Source organism: Rhineura floridana, chromosome 3 (assembly GCF_030035675.1).
Source record: "Rhineura floridana isolate rRhiFlo1 chromosome 3, rRhiFlo1.hap2, whole genome shotgun sequence".
Lineage (NCBI taxonomy): Eukaryota > Metazoa > Chordata > Lepidosauria > Squamata > Rhineuridae > Rhineura > Rhineura floridana.
Genome location: NC_084482.1, coordinates 148,271,343 through 148,290,951, shown reverse-complemented (window position 1 = coordinate 148,290,951; position 19,609 = coordinate 148,271,343). Strand labels below are relative to the sequence as shown.

The window sequence follows — 19,609 nt, the reverse complement described above, 5'->3', positions numbered from 1 at the left end:
CAGCAGCTCAGAAATTTCCCTTTCCTTTTCTGCTGCTTTCATGGAATTTCTAAAATGGGAAGAGGTGATAATGGGCTTGGTACATAGATGGTGGGCTGCATTTGGCTTGGTGACTCTAAATTGGACAGGCCTATGCTATGCTGATACATCATTGGTGTAGAAGTATATTTTTAATAAATGTAACACAACATATCAAGCAGCATTGAATATACTAACAAGGCTGGTTTCTTTCAGTTAAAAACTTCTTTAGAGTCAGCTTCAAAAAGGGATCTCAAAGCCAGTCCCATTCATTGCAAGCAAACGATGCTTTCAACAAACAGCAATGGCTCAACTGTATCCGTCAAGCCAAAGAATCAGTCTTGTGTGCAGCAAGCGAGGATGGAGTACCCAATTCTGAAGGACCCTTATTAACATCATCAAGTAGGAACAGAATACCCCGGCAAGAATCAAAACCTGAGCAAATGGACCAATCAGACAGTGGGTCTGACTGTAGTATGGACATCAGTGAAATCAGTTTTGACTGTGACCACATGGAGCAGACATACTCTTGGGAAACTGACAAAGAGATTGAAAGCAATGTCTGACAAAAACTTCACAGTGGTCTTCTGTGTCTTACTTGTACAGTATTTGCACTCCATACATGGAGCAAGAAGCACTTTTTAATATTTTTGTCACATTGTCAGCTCAGTCTCTATTATATTCGTACCTTTTGACCGTAGTACTGTAACTGCCAGTGTATGTAATTTGGCATGTATAGCAATTATAATCCTATGATAATTTTATAAATGTCTCAGTGGCTGAAAGAGGTACGTGACCCATTATTTCCAATGTCCTGCCAGTAGATATAACCTCTAAACTACTGTTTTTATGCATATTACTTAAAAAGTGTATTTGTTTTATAAAGTGCCCTACTTTGACCTCTCACAAGGCAGCTGAACACAAGGAAGACATAAACAAAGCGTTTTAAGGTCATCAAAGCCATAAATTGGTTAATGACACATGCAAGTTTCAAAAAGCTTGAAAGGCTAAGATTCTCCTTTCATGTATGAATGAACCATTGCAGATGGAGCTTCCATGTCACCTCAAACACAGCTCTTTTCAATGGAGTCCATTCACACATTATCAGTTGTGAGTCATGAAGTAATAAGCAATCAAGTGATGCATAAGCATTTGTGAACCTGCCCTGTGTCTTAGGAAAAGCTAAGCTAGCTATATTTCTATAAAATCAGCAGGACCGTTAAAATACAGGTTGATTCCTAAATCCTTAATTTAATTAAACAATTCCAGTCAGTGCAGAAGATATATTCTCTCAGTTCCCAGATGCAAACCAAATGGTCATTTGAAAGTAAATGGTGTGCCAGTACTGAATTTTCAGATGGAAATCCAAAACTTTATGTGGTGGTGCTTTCTAGTAAGTTGGTGGTAGTGCATTTACTATCCCAATTATAATAAAGGATTAGAAGAGCAAGGAAGCTGAAACATTGAAATAACTTTGTTTACATTGGTTTTGGGTTTTTAATGCGGCCCTTTCTGTGTGCACTGCCAGGCAGTTTGCATGCAAAATGATGTTTTACGATATCCCTTCTAAAAGCTATATCTGATATATAGTGTGGTGTAGTGGTTAAGGTGCTGGACTACGACCTGGGAGACCAGGGTTTGAATCCCCACACAGCCATGAAGCTCACTGGGTGACCTTGGGCCAGCCACTGCCTCTCAGTCTCAGAGGAAGGCAATGGTAACCCCCCTCTGAATACCGCTTACTGTGAAAACCCTATTCATAGGGTTGCCATAAGTCAGGATCGACTTGAAGGCAGTCCATTTCCACAATGTTACATTGTCCTCAGGATAGCTGTCTACAAAAATAAGCCTTCCTTCTGTCCTTATCCCCAGTTTGTCTCTAGCATCTGCTGCCTGTTCTCATAATATATGGATCATAGATACGGACACTTTTATTGACACTCCTGTTTGGGGAACCTGTTCTGTGTCATCATCGCAAGCCAAGATGGAGAACAAAACCCAGGTGGGCTCCCCAGACTTACATAAAAAGAACGTTAGGAGTAGGAGTCCACCACACACAGCTTAAAAATGTTAGTTATTCATTGGCTGCTTTCAGAGAAATCCCTTTCATGTTCTTTTGGTGTGTTCAATTAAGATTATAACTGGCTTAATTAATTATAATTAAAATAAGAGGTGACTGCAATTTAAGACAATGATTTACAACAGTTTTTCTAACAGAACCCACCAAAGTAATTTTGCTTATTCAGGGGTCACCTATACACCCCCATACCCACTTTTAATGACATCTGACTGCAGCATTCACTAACACTGCAACTCTGGCAACCCAACCACAAGGACTACCACCTTTTAAAAAAAGTCTGACCCACTCTTCAATAGTCTGAAGAACACCTCTGACTAACTTTGCACCCTTAAAGTAGGTAAAATGCCAATAAAATTGGTAGTTATGGATCAAATTCTAATTTCAAATGTAAGTTTGAACAATACTGAAATGCTAAACTTGACCCATTTCTTAAGAAGAGACTTGACATTTACAAGCTAGTGTATTGAAATGATCTCTGATACCACTATTACTATTTTCTGTACAGTGTAGACTCCACTCTCAGCACAAACAGTAATACTGCTAAAATATTGCCAGAATGTATACTTCAGATGTTTTACATGTTTACAGAAAAAGATAAACTAGAAGCGTAAATAAGATGTCAATTTTAATTTGTAAATATGTTTTGCTGTGCATTAGATGATTATTGTGCTGAGATAATAATTATAAAAGCAGGTTGTTACATATATTTTTTCAAAAAAATATTATGGCCAATTTTACTCTATAGAACGTATTTCTGTATGGATAAGTTTAAAACATTATGATTATTTTCTATTTCAGGCTTGTAATTTATTTAAATTGCTTCATTTTGGACATTGAGTATTAGCCAATCAAGAGAAGTAGAATAAGAGACAATGGGAGTATTTACTAAATAGAAGGACATTGAAAGTATATTAAGATGTGAACTACTGAAATGACAAACACTTGCCAAAATGTTGGAGAAACTTTGTAATGTTTGATTTATTAAAAATAATGTATGTATTGATTAAATATTTTGCATAATAGATTACACTGTTCTCAAAGCATTTCAAATAAATTACACTGAACTGTATTTTTTAAAATATCTTGTCGGTTCATATGTGAAGCTAGATAACCTCATTCTACAAACTTCCAATGATTCTTAACAAATGCTTTTCAGTAATATTTACGTTCAATTCTACCTAAACTAAGGAAACTTTTGGGAGGGATTAAAACTGATATAACAAATAACTGAAATTCAGATAAACTGAATGGACTTTTTCAACCTGTGAATGGATGGGGAGGCACCCTGAGAAGATCCTGATGAATACTGAAGGGTTCAGGTAGGTGCACATGGAGAGAGTTGCTCTGAAAGATATTGGACTCTTAAGCAGTAAAAGGCAATATAGCAGGAGCTGCCAACCTTTTTGGACCAGAGGACATATTTTAAATTTTGAGAGTCCTAGGGCACCAGTGACAGAAATGGCTGGTATGGGGGCATGGCATGATGCAAAATGGCTGCCATGGGGCATGGCATAACACAAAATTAGACATTAGTTGTGGTGACATTTTCCCATAATTGTATTTCAGTACTAGAAAAGGCTTGACCCACTGAATTTCTGCCTGCCATATAGCTGTTAAAGGCAAAATAACCCTGTTTTTCCCCAGTTCCAACCCTAACCCAAAGCTTAGACTGCTATCCTGTTCTCAGTTACTTGGAAATAAGCCCCATTAAACACAAAAATACTTACTTTTGAGTAGATATGTATACCATTGTAGTATGTTAGCTATACAGTGGATTCTTAATGAGTCCCTGGTCTTTAACTCCTGTAAAGCAGGAGACATGGCTAAGCCTCTTTGCAATGTTTTCACATTTGCCTTTGGAGAGAGGGGGTATTTAGGGGTTTGGAGGTTGAGCTAGATTATTTCTATGAGTACCCTGCCAGCCTCTGATTTGGAACCTTGCACCTGGAGGTCAGCTCTGCAGCTGAGAAACCTGCTCCACTGTTTTAATGTATTTTAAGGTCTGTTTTTATAATGGTTTAAAGTGTTTTTAGTGCTTTTGTTTCCTGCCCTGGGCTCCTGCTGGGAGGAAGGGCGGGTTATAAATCAAATAATAAAATAAATAAACTCAGCCAGTTGCCCCAGGATACTGTGGTTGATGGTATCAAAGGGCATTGAGAGATCAAGGAGAATCAACAAGGTTACACTTCCCGTCTCTCTCTTGACACAGATCATCATACAGGGTGACCAAGGCAGTTTCTGTGCCAAAACCAGAACAGAATCCCAGTTGAAATGGATCTAGAAAACCTGTCCTCTTCCAGAGTGCCTGGATCTAGTCAGAAACCACCTGTTCCAGGTCCTTGCTCAGAAAAGAGACATTAGCTATAGTTCTAAAATTGGGGTGTTTAGTGTCAGGCAAGTTTTTTTCAGGAGTGGTCTTACCCCCCAAGGTCACATCCTCTTGAAGTGAAGCTTTAATTACCTCCCAGTTACGCCCTTCCTGACCAATTTTATAAGCCAAGAGGGGCAAGGATCCAAGACGGGTAGTGGCATGAACCTAACCAAGCCCCTTCTCTGATGTTATTGGGTGAGTTTCAGTTGATGGGGCCTGGGGAAGTGGACAAGAAAATGCTCTAGACAGCTCACTAGAATCACCTGCTCCAAGGATGGAGTGGAAATTGTGGCAGATGCAAGTGTTTTTATCCTCAAAATGCCTTGCAGTCATGTCACAGGAGACTACCACCTCTTTAGGGCCAGCATGTAATAGGGCCCTGGCCACCTGGAACAAGTCTGTTGGACAGCAAATCAAGCCTTCATCACCAGAGCTTGGAAGTAACTCATTACAAATAACGAGTTACTTGTAATTTATTACTTTTTTGAGTAAAGAGTGGGTAACGTCATTACATTTTGCTGGTAACAGAATGAGTAGTAACTTCATTACTTTTGAGCTGTAACTAACATTTCCAGAGTTACTTTGGGGCATTACGGGGGGGGGGGTAGTAGGGGAAGTCTTCTGCTCCTCTGATTTGTGGATAAAAATCATGTGCTTCAAATTAGGCTTCCCTTGTGCTCTATGGGTGCTTAGGAGGCAATGAGGGAGGAGGAGGTGGAGAGCGAGATGGGGTGGAGAAAACAATTGTTTAAAAATGGACAGGAGTGGAGGGAGAAAGAGCCGGAGGACAAGGAGGCAGCAGAAAAATGGACATGAAGAACTGGCTGCGGAGGTGAGAGATGACAATGTGTGTGTGGCATGCAAAGCTCGATGTGGCTTTTGCCTCCCCACCTCTCCTCTCTTACCAGAGGAGAGAGACGCCAGCCAAAAGCCAAAGGCTTCAGGGTGAGTGAGGGGCAGGCAGAAGTTGCAGCAGCAAGCAGTCAGGGTTCTAAAGAGCTCTGCTGCTTCTAGTTTTCTTTCCTGCCCTTCCTTTCTTATGAGGCAGGTATTCCCTGGAAGCTCTTTTGTGCAAATTGTCCTCCCTGTCGCAAATGCAAAGCGTTTCACACAGGCACTTGTCCAGGCACTTGTTAAAAATGATTGTATAGCTGACTTACATTACAATATATACAAGTCTACTCAGAAGTAAGTCTCTTTATGTTTAATGGAGCTTACTCCCATTTGTGTGTATGGGGAAAAATTTGACCCTTTATAGTACAAAGATGCATCAATCTGGTTAAGGCAAGTAAAATTTGATGTATGTAATACAAGGACCAACCTGCAATCCAGTACTTGTCTACTCAGAAGTAAGTCCCATTGGGTTTAATGGGACTTAATCCCAGGCAAGTGTGTATTGTGTCTCATTGAACCCAATAAAGCTTACTTCTGAATAGACATTATTGCATTGCAGCCTTAGTTTCCTTCTTTTCCATTTTAATTCTTTCTGTATCTTCACAACAGCCCTGTGAGGTAGGTTAGGCTGAGGGTTAAGGACGGACATAAGGCAATAAATAAGCAAAAACAATGAGTAAAAATTTAAAATGTGAAAATGCTCATGCTGAGTATTTTTGTCGCTCTTTGTCAAGGCTTTGTGTGTGTGTTTTTATGTCTACTGTCTCATAACTTCTTTTTGCCTGAGAATGTCATATTTCATACTGTTACATATGCTCTTTTTAAAAACAAAAATTGTCCAAATTCTGTGGTGGTTTTTTTTTTTACTTGAGTTCTTTGCATAGTTTAGGGGTGGCATTGCAGGAGATCAGGCTCTTATGGACAGCTGTGGGGCAGGTAAAAATTAAATGGAGTAAGCCTTTTTGTATGAAAATACAATTATGGGGAAAGCTTCACCTGTTAACATTCTATCTGTCAAACATCTTATTACTTGTGTGTGCCCCCCCCTTCCCAAATTTATTTTTGATTTGTGAATGCCATGACCATTGCCATTCCCTCCCCCCCCATTTATCTTTGCAACAACCCTGTGAGGTAGCTTAGGCTGAGACAATATATGTATATAAGCGGCAGCTGGTAGTTGTAGTTGGTACAGCATTAATAAAGTATAGCCCCTGAAATGTATTCTGGTAGAGTCCAGTCCTATATATGACTACTCCAAATTAAACCTCGTTGAGTTAAATGGATAAATATATAGGATTGCAGGTTAATTTTTACCTCTGAAAGGAACTCACTGTCAGACATAGAATTTAAGATACATACTTTTCTGGATGTGTTTGAAACAGATGGGTAGGTGGGAAGGGAGTTGTGTTAATCTAATTGGATCTTCAATATAGTGCCCTCCAGATGTTGTTGGACTACATCTCCCATCAGCCTCAGATAACATAATGAAGCTGAAATTGGTTCCTAGTTCCCAGTTCCTTATTTGCTTGAAAGTTAAAAACATTAAAAAAGACAAGGTCACAGCTACAGTAACTCCAAGCCAAAGTTAACATGTCTCTGAACCCTAAAATATATGCTGGGGTATCCTGTATCATATATCGCTGTGATCTGGGGACTGTCCCTGTCAAGAATAACAACAAATTTATTCAATCAAAATTATCAGGCTTCTGAAATGCTCATAAATGCATAATGGTGTCATAAAATCATCAAAAAAAAGTAACTGGGTGTGCCGACCCCACAATTTGTTCTGAGCCAGGACAACTCATACACCCCAGGGAAGGGGAGGGTGTCCTCTACAGATGCCAGTGTGACCCACCTGGCCCAGAGCTTTTGCTGGGTGCAGGGCAAGGATAAGAGCATCCATGCACCACCCAAAGCAAATATGCAGAAAACAATAAGAAACTGAGGGTGCCCACCCAAAAATCTGCACTGTGCCAGACAGTAGTGTAGTGGCAAATTCAGAAGTGCAGGGTCCCTTTATGATAGTCTCAGCCACAGCCAGACCCCCCTCCCTCCTTATTTTGCTCCTGAGTTGAGAATGAGGTCCTTGTTAATGCCTTCTCCCACAACAACTTATGTCTCTAGGAGACGATCAGTATGAAACAGGAGAGTATTAGCTAAGAGTCTTCTCAGTGGATGACTCACCTCCTTTCACTTTGATTGGCTCCAATCAGCAGGAAAGGACAAGGAAGCATATTAGAAGACTCTTCTCAGTGGCTAACACACTCCCATTTCATGCTGATCAGTCAAGTTCAAGGTTCTAGTTTTGGTGTACAAAGCCCTATGGGTGTTATATGAGTGTATGTTGTGAGTGAATGTGTGTTTTTATGTATATGAGTTTTTTGTATTTATAGTTTATCATGTGCCTCGGGAAGAGATTTTATCATCAAGAGGGGAGACCTGAGGGGGCCCCAATTGCCGTAGTGACGGGTAGAGGGAGGTATGGTGATATGAGAGGGACGTGCCAGGTAAGGAGAACGCGGCCCAGACATGTAGTGGCTGTGCCGTGTTCTGGTCCTTCTCATACCCACAGGGTTGTTGGTTGTCCTATCAGCCAACTCTCAGATCTCCAGTTGCTGCTCTTTAATGCCAGATCGGTACATAATAAAACCTCCCTCGTCCATGATTTGATTGTGGACAAGGCGGCCGATCTGGCATGTATAACCGAGACCTGTGTGGGTGAACAGGGAGGAGTTAGTCTCTCCCAGCTCTGCCCACCGGGGTATCTGGTTCAGCATCATGGTAGATCTGAGGGTCGGGGAGGTGGGGTTGCTGTGGTCTATAAGAGTTCCATCTCACTCACCAAGCACCATGTCCATGCAATCACTGGTCTGGAGTGTTTGCACCTTGTGCTGGGCCAGAGGGACAGACTGGGAATCCTTTTGGTGTACCGCCCACCTTGCTGCCCAATGGCTTCCCTAACTGAGCTGACGGAAGTGGTCTCGGAGGTACTATTGAGATCCCCCAGACTATTAGTACTGGGAGATCTCAACATTCATGCTGAGGCTACTTTTGGGCAGCTCAGGACTTCATGGCCGCCATGACAACCATGGGGCTGTCTCAATATGTTAGTGGCCCAACACATACATCGGGGCATACTCTTGACCTGGTCTTTGCTACCGGACATGGGGATAGTGATCTGGATGTGGGGAGTTTTACATCTCTCCCATTGTCATGGACAGATCATTGCTTGCTGAAGTTTAGACTTTCAGTAGCCTTTTCCCTCTGCAAGGGTGGGGGACCTATTAAATTGGTCCGCCCCCGGAGACTAATGAATTCTGAAGGTTTTCAAAAGGCTCTGGGGGTTTTTCCGGCTGATAAGACTGGTGCTCCTGTCGAAGCCCTGGCCGATCTGTGGAATACAGAGATGACCCGGGCTGTTGACACGATCGCTCCTGCGCGCCCTCTCCTATGTAGAGCTCATACAGCTCCTTGGTATACTCCGGAGCTGAGAGCGATGAAACAAGACAGGAGGCGGCTTGAGCGGAGATGGAGACGAACTCCCAACGAATGCAATTATGAGCTGGTTTGTGCTTCTACTAAGCTCTATGTAGGAGCGGTGAGGGCGGCAAAAAAACAACATTTCGCCGCCTCTATTCAGTCATCTCTCTCACGCCCACAGGAGCTTTTTAAAGTGGTTCGTGGCCTACTCCATCCAGGCCTACAAGATACGGCAGATACATCGGTAGCTCGATGTAATAAATTTGCTGAACACTTCCAGCATAAGATCTCATGCATTCGCCGGGACTTAGACTCCTATTTAATAGCAGTTAATCCTACTGAGGTGTCCGGAGCACAGTCTTGTCATGTTTTGTTGGATGAGTTTCAGTTGGTTCAGTTCGAGGACGTGGACAAGGTGCTTGGACAGGTACGTGCGACCACTTCGGTACTGGATCCTTGCCCCTCTTGGCTAATTAAAACTAGCAAGGAAGGAACAGTTGGCTGGGCCAAGGAAGTGATTAATGCCTCTTTACGAGAGGGAGTGGTCCCTGGCTGTCTGAAAGAGGCGGCAGTGGGACCACTCCTGAAAAAACCTTCCTTGGACCCAGAGGATTTCAGCAGCTACAGACCAGTAGCCAATGTTCCGTTCCTGGGCAAGATCCTGGAACGTGTGGTTGCTGACCAGCTCCAGGCGCTATTGGATGAAACCGATTATCTAGATCCATTTCAATCGGGGTTCAGGCCTGGTTTTGGCACTGAGACTGCCTTGGTCGCCCTGTTTGATGACCTATGTCGGGAGAGAGACAGAGGGAGTGTAACTCTGTTGATTCTCCTTGATCTCTCAGCGGCTTTTGATACCATCGACCATGGTATCCTTCTGGAGAGGCTTGCGGAGTTGGGAGTTGGAGGCACTGCTTGGCAGTGGTTCCGCTCATACTTAGCGGGTCGTCTCCAGAAGATAGTGCTTGGGGAACATTGCTCGACACTGTGGGTTCTCCAATGTGGGGTCCCGCAGGGTTCGGTTCTGTCTCCCATGCTTTTTAACATTTATATGAAGCCGCTGGGGGCGGTCATCAGGAGTTTTGGAGTGCGTTGTCATCAGTAGGCTGATGACACGCAGCTCTACTTCTCCTTTACATCTTCTTTAGGTGAGGCAGTCGACGTGCTGAACCGTTGCCTGGCTGCGACAATGGACTGGATGAGAACTAACAAACTGAGACTCAATCCTGACAAGACTGAGATGCTGTTGGTGGATGGTTTCTCTGATCGGATGGTGGATATATACCCTGTCCTGGATGGGGTTACACTCCCCCTAAAGGAACAGGTGCATAGTCTGGGAGTCATCTTAGACTCTTCCTTCACACTTGAGGCTCATGTAGCCTCAGTGGCCCGGAATGCGTTCTACCAACTTCGGTTGGTAGCCCAGCTACGTCCCTATCTGAGTAAGGAGGACCTCACATCAGTGGTACATGCTATGGTAACCTCGCGTCTGGACTACTGCAATGCGCTTTACGTAGGGCTACCTTTGAAGACAATTCGGAAGCTACAGCTAGAGCAAAATGCGGCGGCCAGACTGCTAACAAGAACTAAGCGGTCTGAGCATATAACACCTGTGCTAGCCCATTTGCACTGGCTTCCAATATGCTTCCGGGCCAGATTCAAAGTGTTGGTACTTACCTATAAAGCCTTATATGGCGCAGGACCACGATATCTGTCAGAACGCCTCTCCCGATATGAACCGGCCCATACACTACGGTCTACTACGAAGGCCCTCCTCCAGGTTCTGACTCATAGGGAAGCCCGGAGAGTGGTGACAAGATCTAGGGCCTTCTCAGTGGTGGCCCCCGAACTATGGAATGGTCTTCCCGAGGAGGTGCGCCTGGCGCCGACACTATCATCTTTTCGGCGCCAGGTTAAAACCTTTCTCTTCTCTGAGGCATTTTAATTCCTGTTAATTCTAAATTACATTTTGATTTTAGACTGTACAGTTTTTTGTACAGTTTTGTATTGTGATATACTGTATTGTGTTATTTTTATTGTATTTTTAATGTTCACCGCCCAGAGAGCTGTTGCTAGTCGGGCGGTATATAAGCTTAATAAAATAAATAAAATAAATAAATATACAGCTTGGGACCAGGATACCTGAAAGACCATCTTACCCCTTATATACCCAGCCGATCACTGCGCTCTGCAGGTGAGGGTCTCCTGCAGATACCATCTTATCAGGAGGTCCGTTCTGCACAACATAAGAAGTGGACCTTTAGTGTTGTGCCACCATGCCTTTGGAATTTCCTCCCCTTAAATATTAGGCAGGCATCGTCTCTGTTATCTTTTTAGTGCCTTTTGAAGACTTTCCTCTTTCAATAAGCCTTTTAAGTTGAGACCTATCCCAGTTCGTATCTGTGTTGGAATTGCTTTTTAATATGTTTTTTAAAAAACAATATGTTTTTAACTCTTTTTTAAAAGATCTTTTAAAAGCTTTTTTAAAAAATGTTTTAAAGTTGTTTTGTTTTGGTGTATTTTAGGGTCTGTTTTTATGATGTTTTTATGTGTTTTTAGCACTTTTGTTTGCCTCCCTGGGCTCTTGCTGGGAGGAAGGCTGGGATATAAATCAAATAATAAATGAATAAATAAATAAATTAAATTAAATATGATGCTGGGACCCTGCTCCCAAAAAAGTAAGGGGTCCAGGACTCCCTGAGCCCCTGAACAATTACACTTCTGCTGCCAAGCAAATCATACATCCTAGGAAGCGGGAGGATGGCCTCTACAAGATGCCAGCACTGTCCACCTGGCCTATAGTTTCTGCTGGATGCAGGGCACTCATAAGGTCATCGGTGCAGAACTAAAATAATGAAGAGTAAGTAGAGAAAAACATGTAAGTTGGGGTGACCACTCCAAAATCTGCTGTAGGCCATGAAACATCATTCACCTGAGCAAAGGGGAGAGTGTCCTCAATGAGATGCCACTGCATCCTGCCTGGAATGGATTGTCTTGTGAACACACAAAATGGATATGTGCATCTATGCACAACAAGCATGTAGAATGTATATAAGGAACTGCGGGTTCCCATCCCAAAACATGATTTGGGCACTACAAGTCATACATCCATGCATGCAGGAGAGGGTTCCCACCCAGTTCAGAGCTTCTTTTGTACAGACAAGGGCATATATGTATTAGAAAAATAGCGACTATGTAGAGGAAAGAAAATAAGATACTGGAGTGCCCATCCTAAAAGATGATTTGGGGCACCACATATCATACATCCATGCATCTGGGAGAGTGTGTTCTACGAGATACCATCCATGCATACTTTAGAGTGTCATCTATGAAATTACATCTTCAAGAAATCATTGTTTGTTGACCCTGCCACAAGTCTTTCTGTCACCAACATCAATGGCTTTTAAAATAATAATTGAGCTCTAACAAAGTAACAGGGAAGACCAATACAAAAAAATTTAAAAATCCTCATAGATCATAAGCACTGGCTGTAAGCACTGGCATAGCATAGAGAACACTCTATCATTTTCTGGCATGTCTGATTTGTCTTGGCCCAGAGAAGATTTTGTGGTGAACACCCCTGGATATTTATTCTTTGCTTTTGTCCCTTTTGGTTGTGCATAGATGCACTTATACATGCCCTGAATCCAATAGAAACTCTGGGCCAGGTGGGACGCATTGGCATCTTGTAGAAGATATCCTCCCCTTTCCTTGGGTGTATGATTTGTCCTGGCCCAGAGCAGATTGTAGGGTGGGCACTAGGGTTGCCAGGTCTCCGGTTTTCTGCCGGAGTCTCCGGCAAAAGTGGGCCGTCTCCGGCCTCCGGCCATATTTGGTGTGAAGAGGCTGATCTCCGGCTTTTGGACCTCCCCCTCAGGCACGCATGCGTGATTGACACGCATGGCTGCTGGGTGGGAGGAGCGGCCGCGATGGGCGTTTCTGGCTGCGGTTTGCATCGCAGCCGATAGAGCAGTTTGGAATCTCGTTTGGAAGCAGAAGGCTGCTGGGTGGCAGGAGCTGGAGCAGGTTGGACTGCAGCTGATTGCAGAGAGAGGCCTGAGAGAGAGAGAGAGAGAGGCCTGAGAGAGAGAGAGGCCTGAGAGAGAGAGAGAGAGAGAGAGAGAGGCCTGAGAGAGAGAGAGAGGCCTGAGAGAGAGGCCTGAGAGAGAGAGAGAGAGAGAGAGAGAGGCCTGAGAGAGAGAGAGAGAGAGGCCTGAGAGAGAGAGGCCTGAGAGGCCTGAGAGAGAGGGGGGGGAGGGCTGAGAGAGAGAAGAGAGAGAGAGAGAGAGGGGCCTGAGAGAGAGAAGAGAGAGAGAGAGAGGGGCCTGAGAGAGAGAAGAGAGAGAGGCCTGAGAGGGGCCTGAGAGAGAGAAGAGGCCTGAGAGGGGCCTGAGAGAGAGAAGAGAGAGGCCTGAGAGGGGCCTGAGAGAGAGAAGAGAGAGGCCTGAGAGGGGCCTGAGAGAGAGAAGAGAGAGGCCTGAGAGGGGCCTGAGAGAGAGAAGAGAGAGGCCTGAGAGGGGCCTGAGAGAGAGAAGAGAGAGAGAGAGGCCTGAGAGATGGGGCTCAGCAGTCTCTGGCCATTACCACACCTTGGGGGAGGAAATTCCATCACACACACACACACTCTCACACCCCGGGCCCCCCCTCTTCCTTTTCTGATTGTGGAAAGCTGGTGGTTCCATGTCTGCCACTGCTGCTTGGATTGTTGAAAACCAAATGTTTAAATAAGCAAAATGTATAGCAGGATGAGGTTGCCATGTGATTTTTCCAGCTGGGTTTGTGTGTATATGGAACTTCAGCAGGTGAACAGGCCCGTCCCCTCATCTCTGTGACAATGAAAGTTCTACGTCTTGAATTTCTGGCTGCCACCCAAAGAAAGCTGGCAGCCCAGGGAACAGGTGGGTGCAGAGTGGGTCTTAAAACAAAGAAAGAATCTTGCAGACGGAAGGCAGGGAAAACCAGGCCAGGTTCCCCAGGAACAATGTCTGTTTCCTAATCCCTGTCCCTGATAAATCACAGTTTGCATTTTAAGCATCACTTGTGTTGGAATTGTGGAAATGCAACTCGATTTGGGTGTTTCCACGTCTGGAGGGAGACAGAGAGGAGACCTCCAGGTTGCTAGGCTGTGCCTTTCCTTTGGTCATATGCTCATCTTCCTTCCTGAAAACTGATACCTCTTAGGAATGCCGACCACACCTTCCAACTCTCTCCTTCCTGCTTCTTCTCTCTCTTGAAGAGAAGAGATGTCTTTGCTTTGTCTCTCTCACCTGCAGCATGAGGGCAAAGGCCTTGTCAGGTCCATGAACCTCCAATGCAGGTAGTTTACTAGAACTAGAATCCCTTTCCTATCTATTGTGTATTTCCTTCAATGAAGCAAGCTGTTCCTTATTTTACTAAGTCTGAATCCTCAGTTATTGCTGCAGCGTAAAAGTCTGCTACTTCACAGGGAAACTCTCTCTCTCTCTCTCTCTCTCTCTCTCTCTCTCTCTCTCTCTCTCTCTCTCTCTCTCTCTCTCTCTCTCTCTCTCGCACGCACGCACGCACCAGCACCAGCACCAGCACCAGCACTGGGTCTGCTCTTGATCCCAAACCTAACTCTGCTAACAAGTTTCTAGTCTTTTTTCAGCATTGAGTTGCCTCCACTCAAGACTCTGGAAGTTAAACCTCTCAGTGTGCATGCAAAGCCCCCCGCAGCAGAGTAGGAAGCCTCTTTTTGTCTGTCAAGAGCCATTGACCACCAGCAGCCAAATCAACCTGAGGCCCCAGCTGGCTTTGTTTGTGGGTCAGTGGCCTGAGGAGAAGATGCCTTGGGTCAGCTGCCAGCCTGCCCAATGTGCACTTTCAAAATTCTCCTCAAGCAGAGACTGCCCAGTGCTGAACACCCGCCTGAGAAGAGCCTGTGGAGCAGGTGATATTGGGGGACCTGCAGGCCAGAGCCCGTCCCCCCCTTTTAAATCAAGGGAAGATGGCCGTAACTCAGTGGTAGAGAACATGGACAGTCGCTGCCAGTCGCTGTAGACAGTGCTGATGCTGAACCAGATGGACCAATGGCCTAACTAAGTATAAAGCAGCTCCCTGTTTAAATCACCCTTCATTCAGAACCATAAGGACTAGAATCTTACTTTATTTTTAGGGAAACTGTTGCGCATGCAGAAGGGCCCAGGTTTAGTCCTCAGAGAGACACCCCTGCCTGAAGCCCTGAGAGCCGCTGCCAGTGCAGACAGCACTGGGCTAGAGAGCACCCATGGGTCTGCATCCAACATTCCTGGGTAAATGAAGCGGATCCTCGCATCTGGTCCAATCCTGCCTCAGGTCAGGGCTCGGAGTCTTAGTTTGCCTTGGCCACCCTGCTTCATATGCCCGTGCTGGGAGCTGCACAGCAGGAGTTGGGCCCATCTGTTCTCCTGGTACCTTTCAGTAGTTTTCAGGTTCCCTTAAGGACATAAGAACATCTAGTTCCTCACCCCAACCGTAATAGGAAGCCTGCAAGCAGGACCCTTCTGGGAGGAAGGGCGGGATATCAGTTTAATAGATAAATAAAATAAATAAGCGCAACTGGCCTTCAGAGGCATATTGCCTCCAAATGTTAATGCAGCTTCAAATAGCATTTGCCTTTTTTGCAGCCACATCACACTGTTGGCTCATATTCAGTTTGTGATCAACAACAATCCCAAGATCCTTCTTGCATGTAGTATTGCTGAGCCAAGTATCCCCCATCTTAATAACTGCATTTGGTTTTTTTTCCTAGGTGTAGAACTTTACACTTATCCCTGTTAAATTTCATTCTGCTGTTTTTAGCCCAATGCTCCAGCCTATTAAGATCCCTTTGAATTTTGTTTCTGTCTTCCATGGAATTAGGTATTCCTCCCAATTTTGCATCATCTACAAGTTTGATAAGCATTCCCTGCCCCTCCTCATCCAAGTCATTAATAAAAATGTTGAAGAGTACTGGGTCCAAGACCAAGCCCTATAGTAGCCCGCTAGTTACCCCCCCCAGGTTGATTAGCACTCTGAATATGATTGTGTAGCCAACTGTGGATCCACCCAATAGCTGTTCCATCCAGTCCACATTCAGCTAGCTTGCTAATCAGAATATCATGTGGCATTTTGTCAAAAGCTTTGCTAAAGTTGAAATATATTGTGTCCACAGCATTCCCACAGTCTATCAGGGAGGTTTGTTGTTGTTGTTATGTGCCTTCAAGTTGATTATAACTTATAGCGACCCTATGAATCAGTGACCTCCAAGAGCATCTGTCATGAACCACCCTGTTCACATCAGATCTGTGGCTTCCTTTATGGAATCAATCCATCTCTTGTTTGGTCTTCCTCTTTTTCTATCCCCTTCTGTTTTTCCCAGCATTATTGTCTTTTCTAGCGAATCATGTCTTCTCATGATGTGTCCAAAGTATGATAACCTCAGTTTCATCATTTTAGCTTCTAGTGATAGTTCTGGTTTAATTTGTTCTGACACCCAATTATTTGTCTGTTTTGCCTAGAATGCCCTCCCTTGTCCTTAACATGGCTGCAACCATATCTACTCAGAAGTAAGTCCTATTGAGTTCTATGGGGCTTAGTTCCGTAATAAGCATGTTTACAGTTGCTGCCTTCAGGGACATCTATCTGTGCTCCCATCTAACGTCTCTGCAACACTAAGCTCCTTTCTTCCAATAATGGCCTGGCCTGAGGGCACGTAAACCCTTCTTGCCAGAAGCAAGTAAGCTAGATTAAATGTTCCCTAAAGGTGTTGAACTGTGACTTGGGAGACCAGGGTTCGAATCCCCACACAGCCATGAAGCTCCCTGGGTGACCTTGGGCCAGTCACTGCCTCTCAGACTCAGAGGAAGGCAATAGTAAACCACCTCTGTCTGAATACTGCTTACCATGAAGACCCTATCTGGGATCAACTTGAAGGCAGTCCATTTCCATTTTGCATCACCCTAAGCTTGTGAGAAAGAATGACCTTGTCACTTCAGATGGACCTAGTAACACCCTATTTTAGGTAAGATTTCTATTTTAATCTCCAGAGAATTTTTTTGAATGGTATGCTCCAAGCAACTGTGGTTGATACAATGTATCATGTTTAATGATGTCACTAGGGCCCGCCCCCTGATGTCACTAGGGCCCGCCCCTGATGTCACTAGGACCCACCCCCTGACATCACTAGGGCCCGCCCCCTGATGTCACTAGGGCCCACCCCCATTTTCTCAGGTTTTTGGATGGTTCCGACCTGGCAACCCTAGTGGGCACCCTTTTTTCCTGCATCTTTAGTCCGTTTTGGTTGTGCATAGATGCCCTTATCCCTGCCCTGCACCCGGCAAAAGTTGTGGGCCAGGTGGGAAATACTGGCATCTTGTAAAGGACACTCTCCCCTTTCCTGGGGTGTATGATTTGTCCCAGCACAGAGCATATTTTGGGGTGGGCACCCTCAGTTACTTTTTATGATTTTATGACATCATTATGCATTTATGAGCATTTCAGAAGCCTGATAATTTTGATTGAATAAATTTGTTGTTATTCTTTACAGGGAGAGTCCTCAGATCACAGTGATATATGATACAGGATACCCCAACATATATTTTAGGGTTCAGAGACATGTTAACTTTCCTATGGAGTTGCTGTAGCTGTGAACTTTTCTTGTTTTTTAGTGTTTTTAACTTTCAAGCAAATAAGGAACTGGAAACTAGGAACCGACTTCAGCGTCGTGACAACATAACCAATTATAAGGGATGATGGAAATTGTAGTCCTGCAACATCTGGAGGTCACCACGTTGGCTATTCCTGAACTGTAAGGCCCCACAAATAACTTTTGTTGTTTCTTGCAATATATACAAGAACATAAGAAGAGCCTGCTGGATCCAACCAGTGGCCCATCTAACCTACCATCCTGTTCTCACAGTGGCCAATCAGATGCCCTAAAGGGAAGCCTACCAGCAGGACCTGAGTGCTCAAGCAGCACTCTCCTCACTTGTATTTCCAGCAACTGATATTCAGAAGCATACTGTCTCTGACAGTGGAAGTAGAACATAGCCATCACTGCTAGATGCTGCTGATAGCTTTATCCTCCATGAATTTGTCTAATCATCTTTTTAAAGTCATCCAAGTTGATGCCCATCGCTGCTTCTCGTGGTAGTAAATTCCATCGTTTCACCATATGTTGGGCAAGACCACATTTTTAATTGCAGAAGAAGGGATAACATTTATGCTGGTGGATTACTTTTGATATGTGCATTTTCTGTTTACCTATGTTATGTCTCTTAAGTTCTGCTTCTGACAGTTCAATTGTGCATACATGTATACCCAACGAGTTCAATGGGACTTACTTCCTGTTAAGTATGTACAGGATTAAGTTACCTTTAAGTTATACTGTTGACAAAAAAAAAATACAAAGGCAAGTAGTAAAGTACTAAAGTTTGCATTTTTCTTTGATGGTAGGGGATTGCCATATTGATCAACATTGTTTTAATTGAAAGGGATGAGTTGTTTTTTGCAGCACAACACAGGCATGTTTTTAAGCGCCACAGTAGAACGCCTGTTCAGTACTGGTGGCAACGTAATCTGTAAAACAACATTCTGATGTGCTCTTTGAGCATCCTGTTCTTTTGAGACATAACAGAGATGTATTGTAAAAGCAGCATTTCAAGTGTAAAATGTGGTTTCAAGTTAATTATATGTGTGTTCGGGTGTCGTCATTGCTTGGGGTGGGAGGTTGTGAGATTCTGTTAATCTTACAGATATTTTTTTTTTATTTTACTACCCTGTGTGTGTGCGTGCATGCATGTGTTGTTAGATGTTAGGCCGGCATTTTGTAGACAATTTCTTTAAAGTAACAAATGTAATTGTAGTGATTACTTTTGAGTAAAAGTAAAGTAATCAGTTTACTTTCAGAGCAATTGTAATGGTAATTACTACTTTTTTGGACCATGTAACTGTAATTTATTACTTTTTAAAAGTAATCTTCCAAGCTCTGTTCGTCACCACTGAGTAGGTTTGAACTTTTCATCAGTACTTTCTTACATGGCATGGAGTATAGCTGTTAAAAGTAACAAGATTTCACTAGGAAAGTCCCTTGGCATAAGTCTTAGTAGCCTTTAGATTCCAGCCACAGTTCATATTTTAGATTTTTAATTTTATTGTTAAAAATAGCACACACAAGAGAACATGGTGATGTTGTTAGACTATTGCTGCCATCTGCTGGATAAAATGTAAGAGAAAATGACAGGGATGATGTCTGTGTGTGTGTGATATCCAGGACAATAACTAGTTTATTCTACTACAGTTTAGTTTTTAAGAATTCTGTATTACTCAATTTAAGATACCTATTTTAAACAGTTAACCTTTGTCTACCCTAATAGTTTAAGTAAACAACTTAGAGAAAAAATGTGGGTTAGTGTGCCTTCAAGTAAATTACAACATGTGGCAACCCTATGAATCGGCGACCTCCAATAGCATCTGTTATAAACCACCCTGTTCAGATTTTGTGAGTGCAGATCTGTGGCTTCCTTTATGGAATCAATCCATCTCTTGCTTGGCCTTCCTCTTTTTCTACTCCCTTCTGTTTTTCCCACCATTATTGTCTTTTCTAGTGAATCATGTCTTCTCATGATGTGTCCAAAGTATGATAACCTCAGTTTCATCATTTTAGCTTCTAGGGACAGTTCTGGTTTAATTTGTTCTACCACCCAATTATTTGTCTTTTTCACAGTCCATGGTATGCACAACACCCTCCTCCAACACCACATTTCAAATGAGTTGATTTTTCTCTTATC

The 19,609-nt window shown here is 43.6% G+C and overlaps 1 protein-coding gene across 7 annotated transcripts in view; it reads left to right on the top strand.

Annotated features, from left to right (window-relative positions):
* Window positions 1-3,082, top strand: part of ARHGEF3 (Rho guanine nucleotide exchange factor 3) — a 281,832-nt gene extending 278,750 nt beyond the window's left edge. For all 7 annotated transcript variants that reach the window (XM_061618281.1, XM_061618283.1, XM_061618280.1 and 4 more), the window contains one exon: window positions 235-3,082. In XM_061618281.1, the coding sequence (XP_061474265.1) occupies window positions 235-584 (350 nt within the window). In that variant the 3' untranslated portion in view covers window positions 585-3,082. The remainder of the gene's footprint in view (window positions 1-234) is intronic.
* The last annotated feature ends 16,527 nt before the right edge of the window (window positions 3,083-19,609 follow it).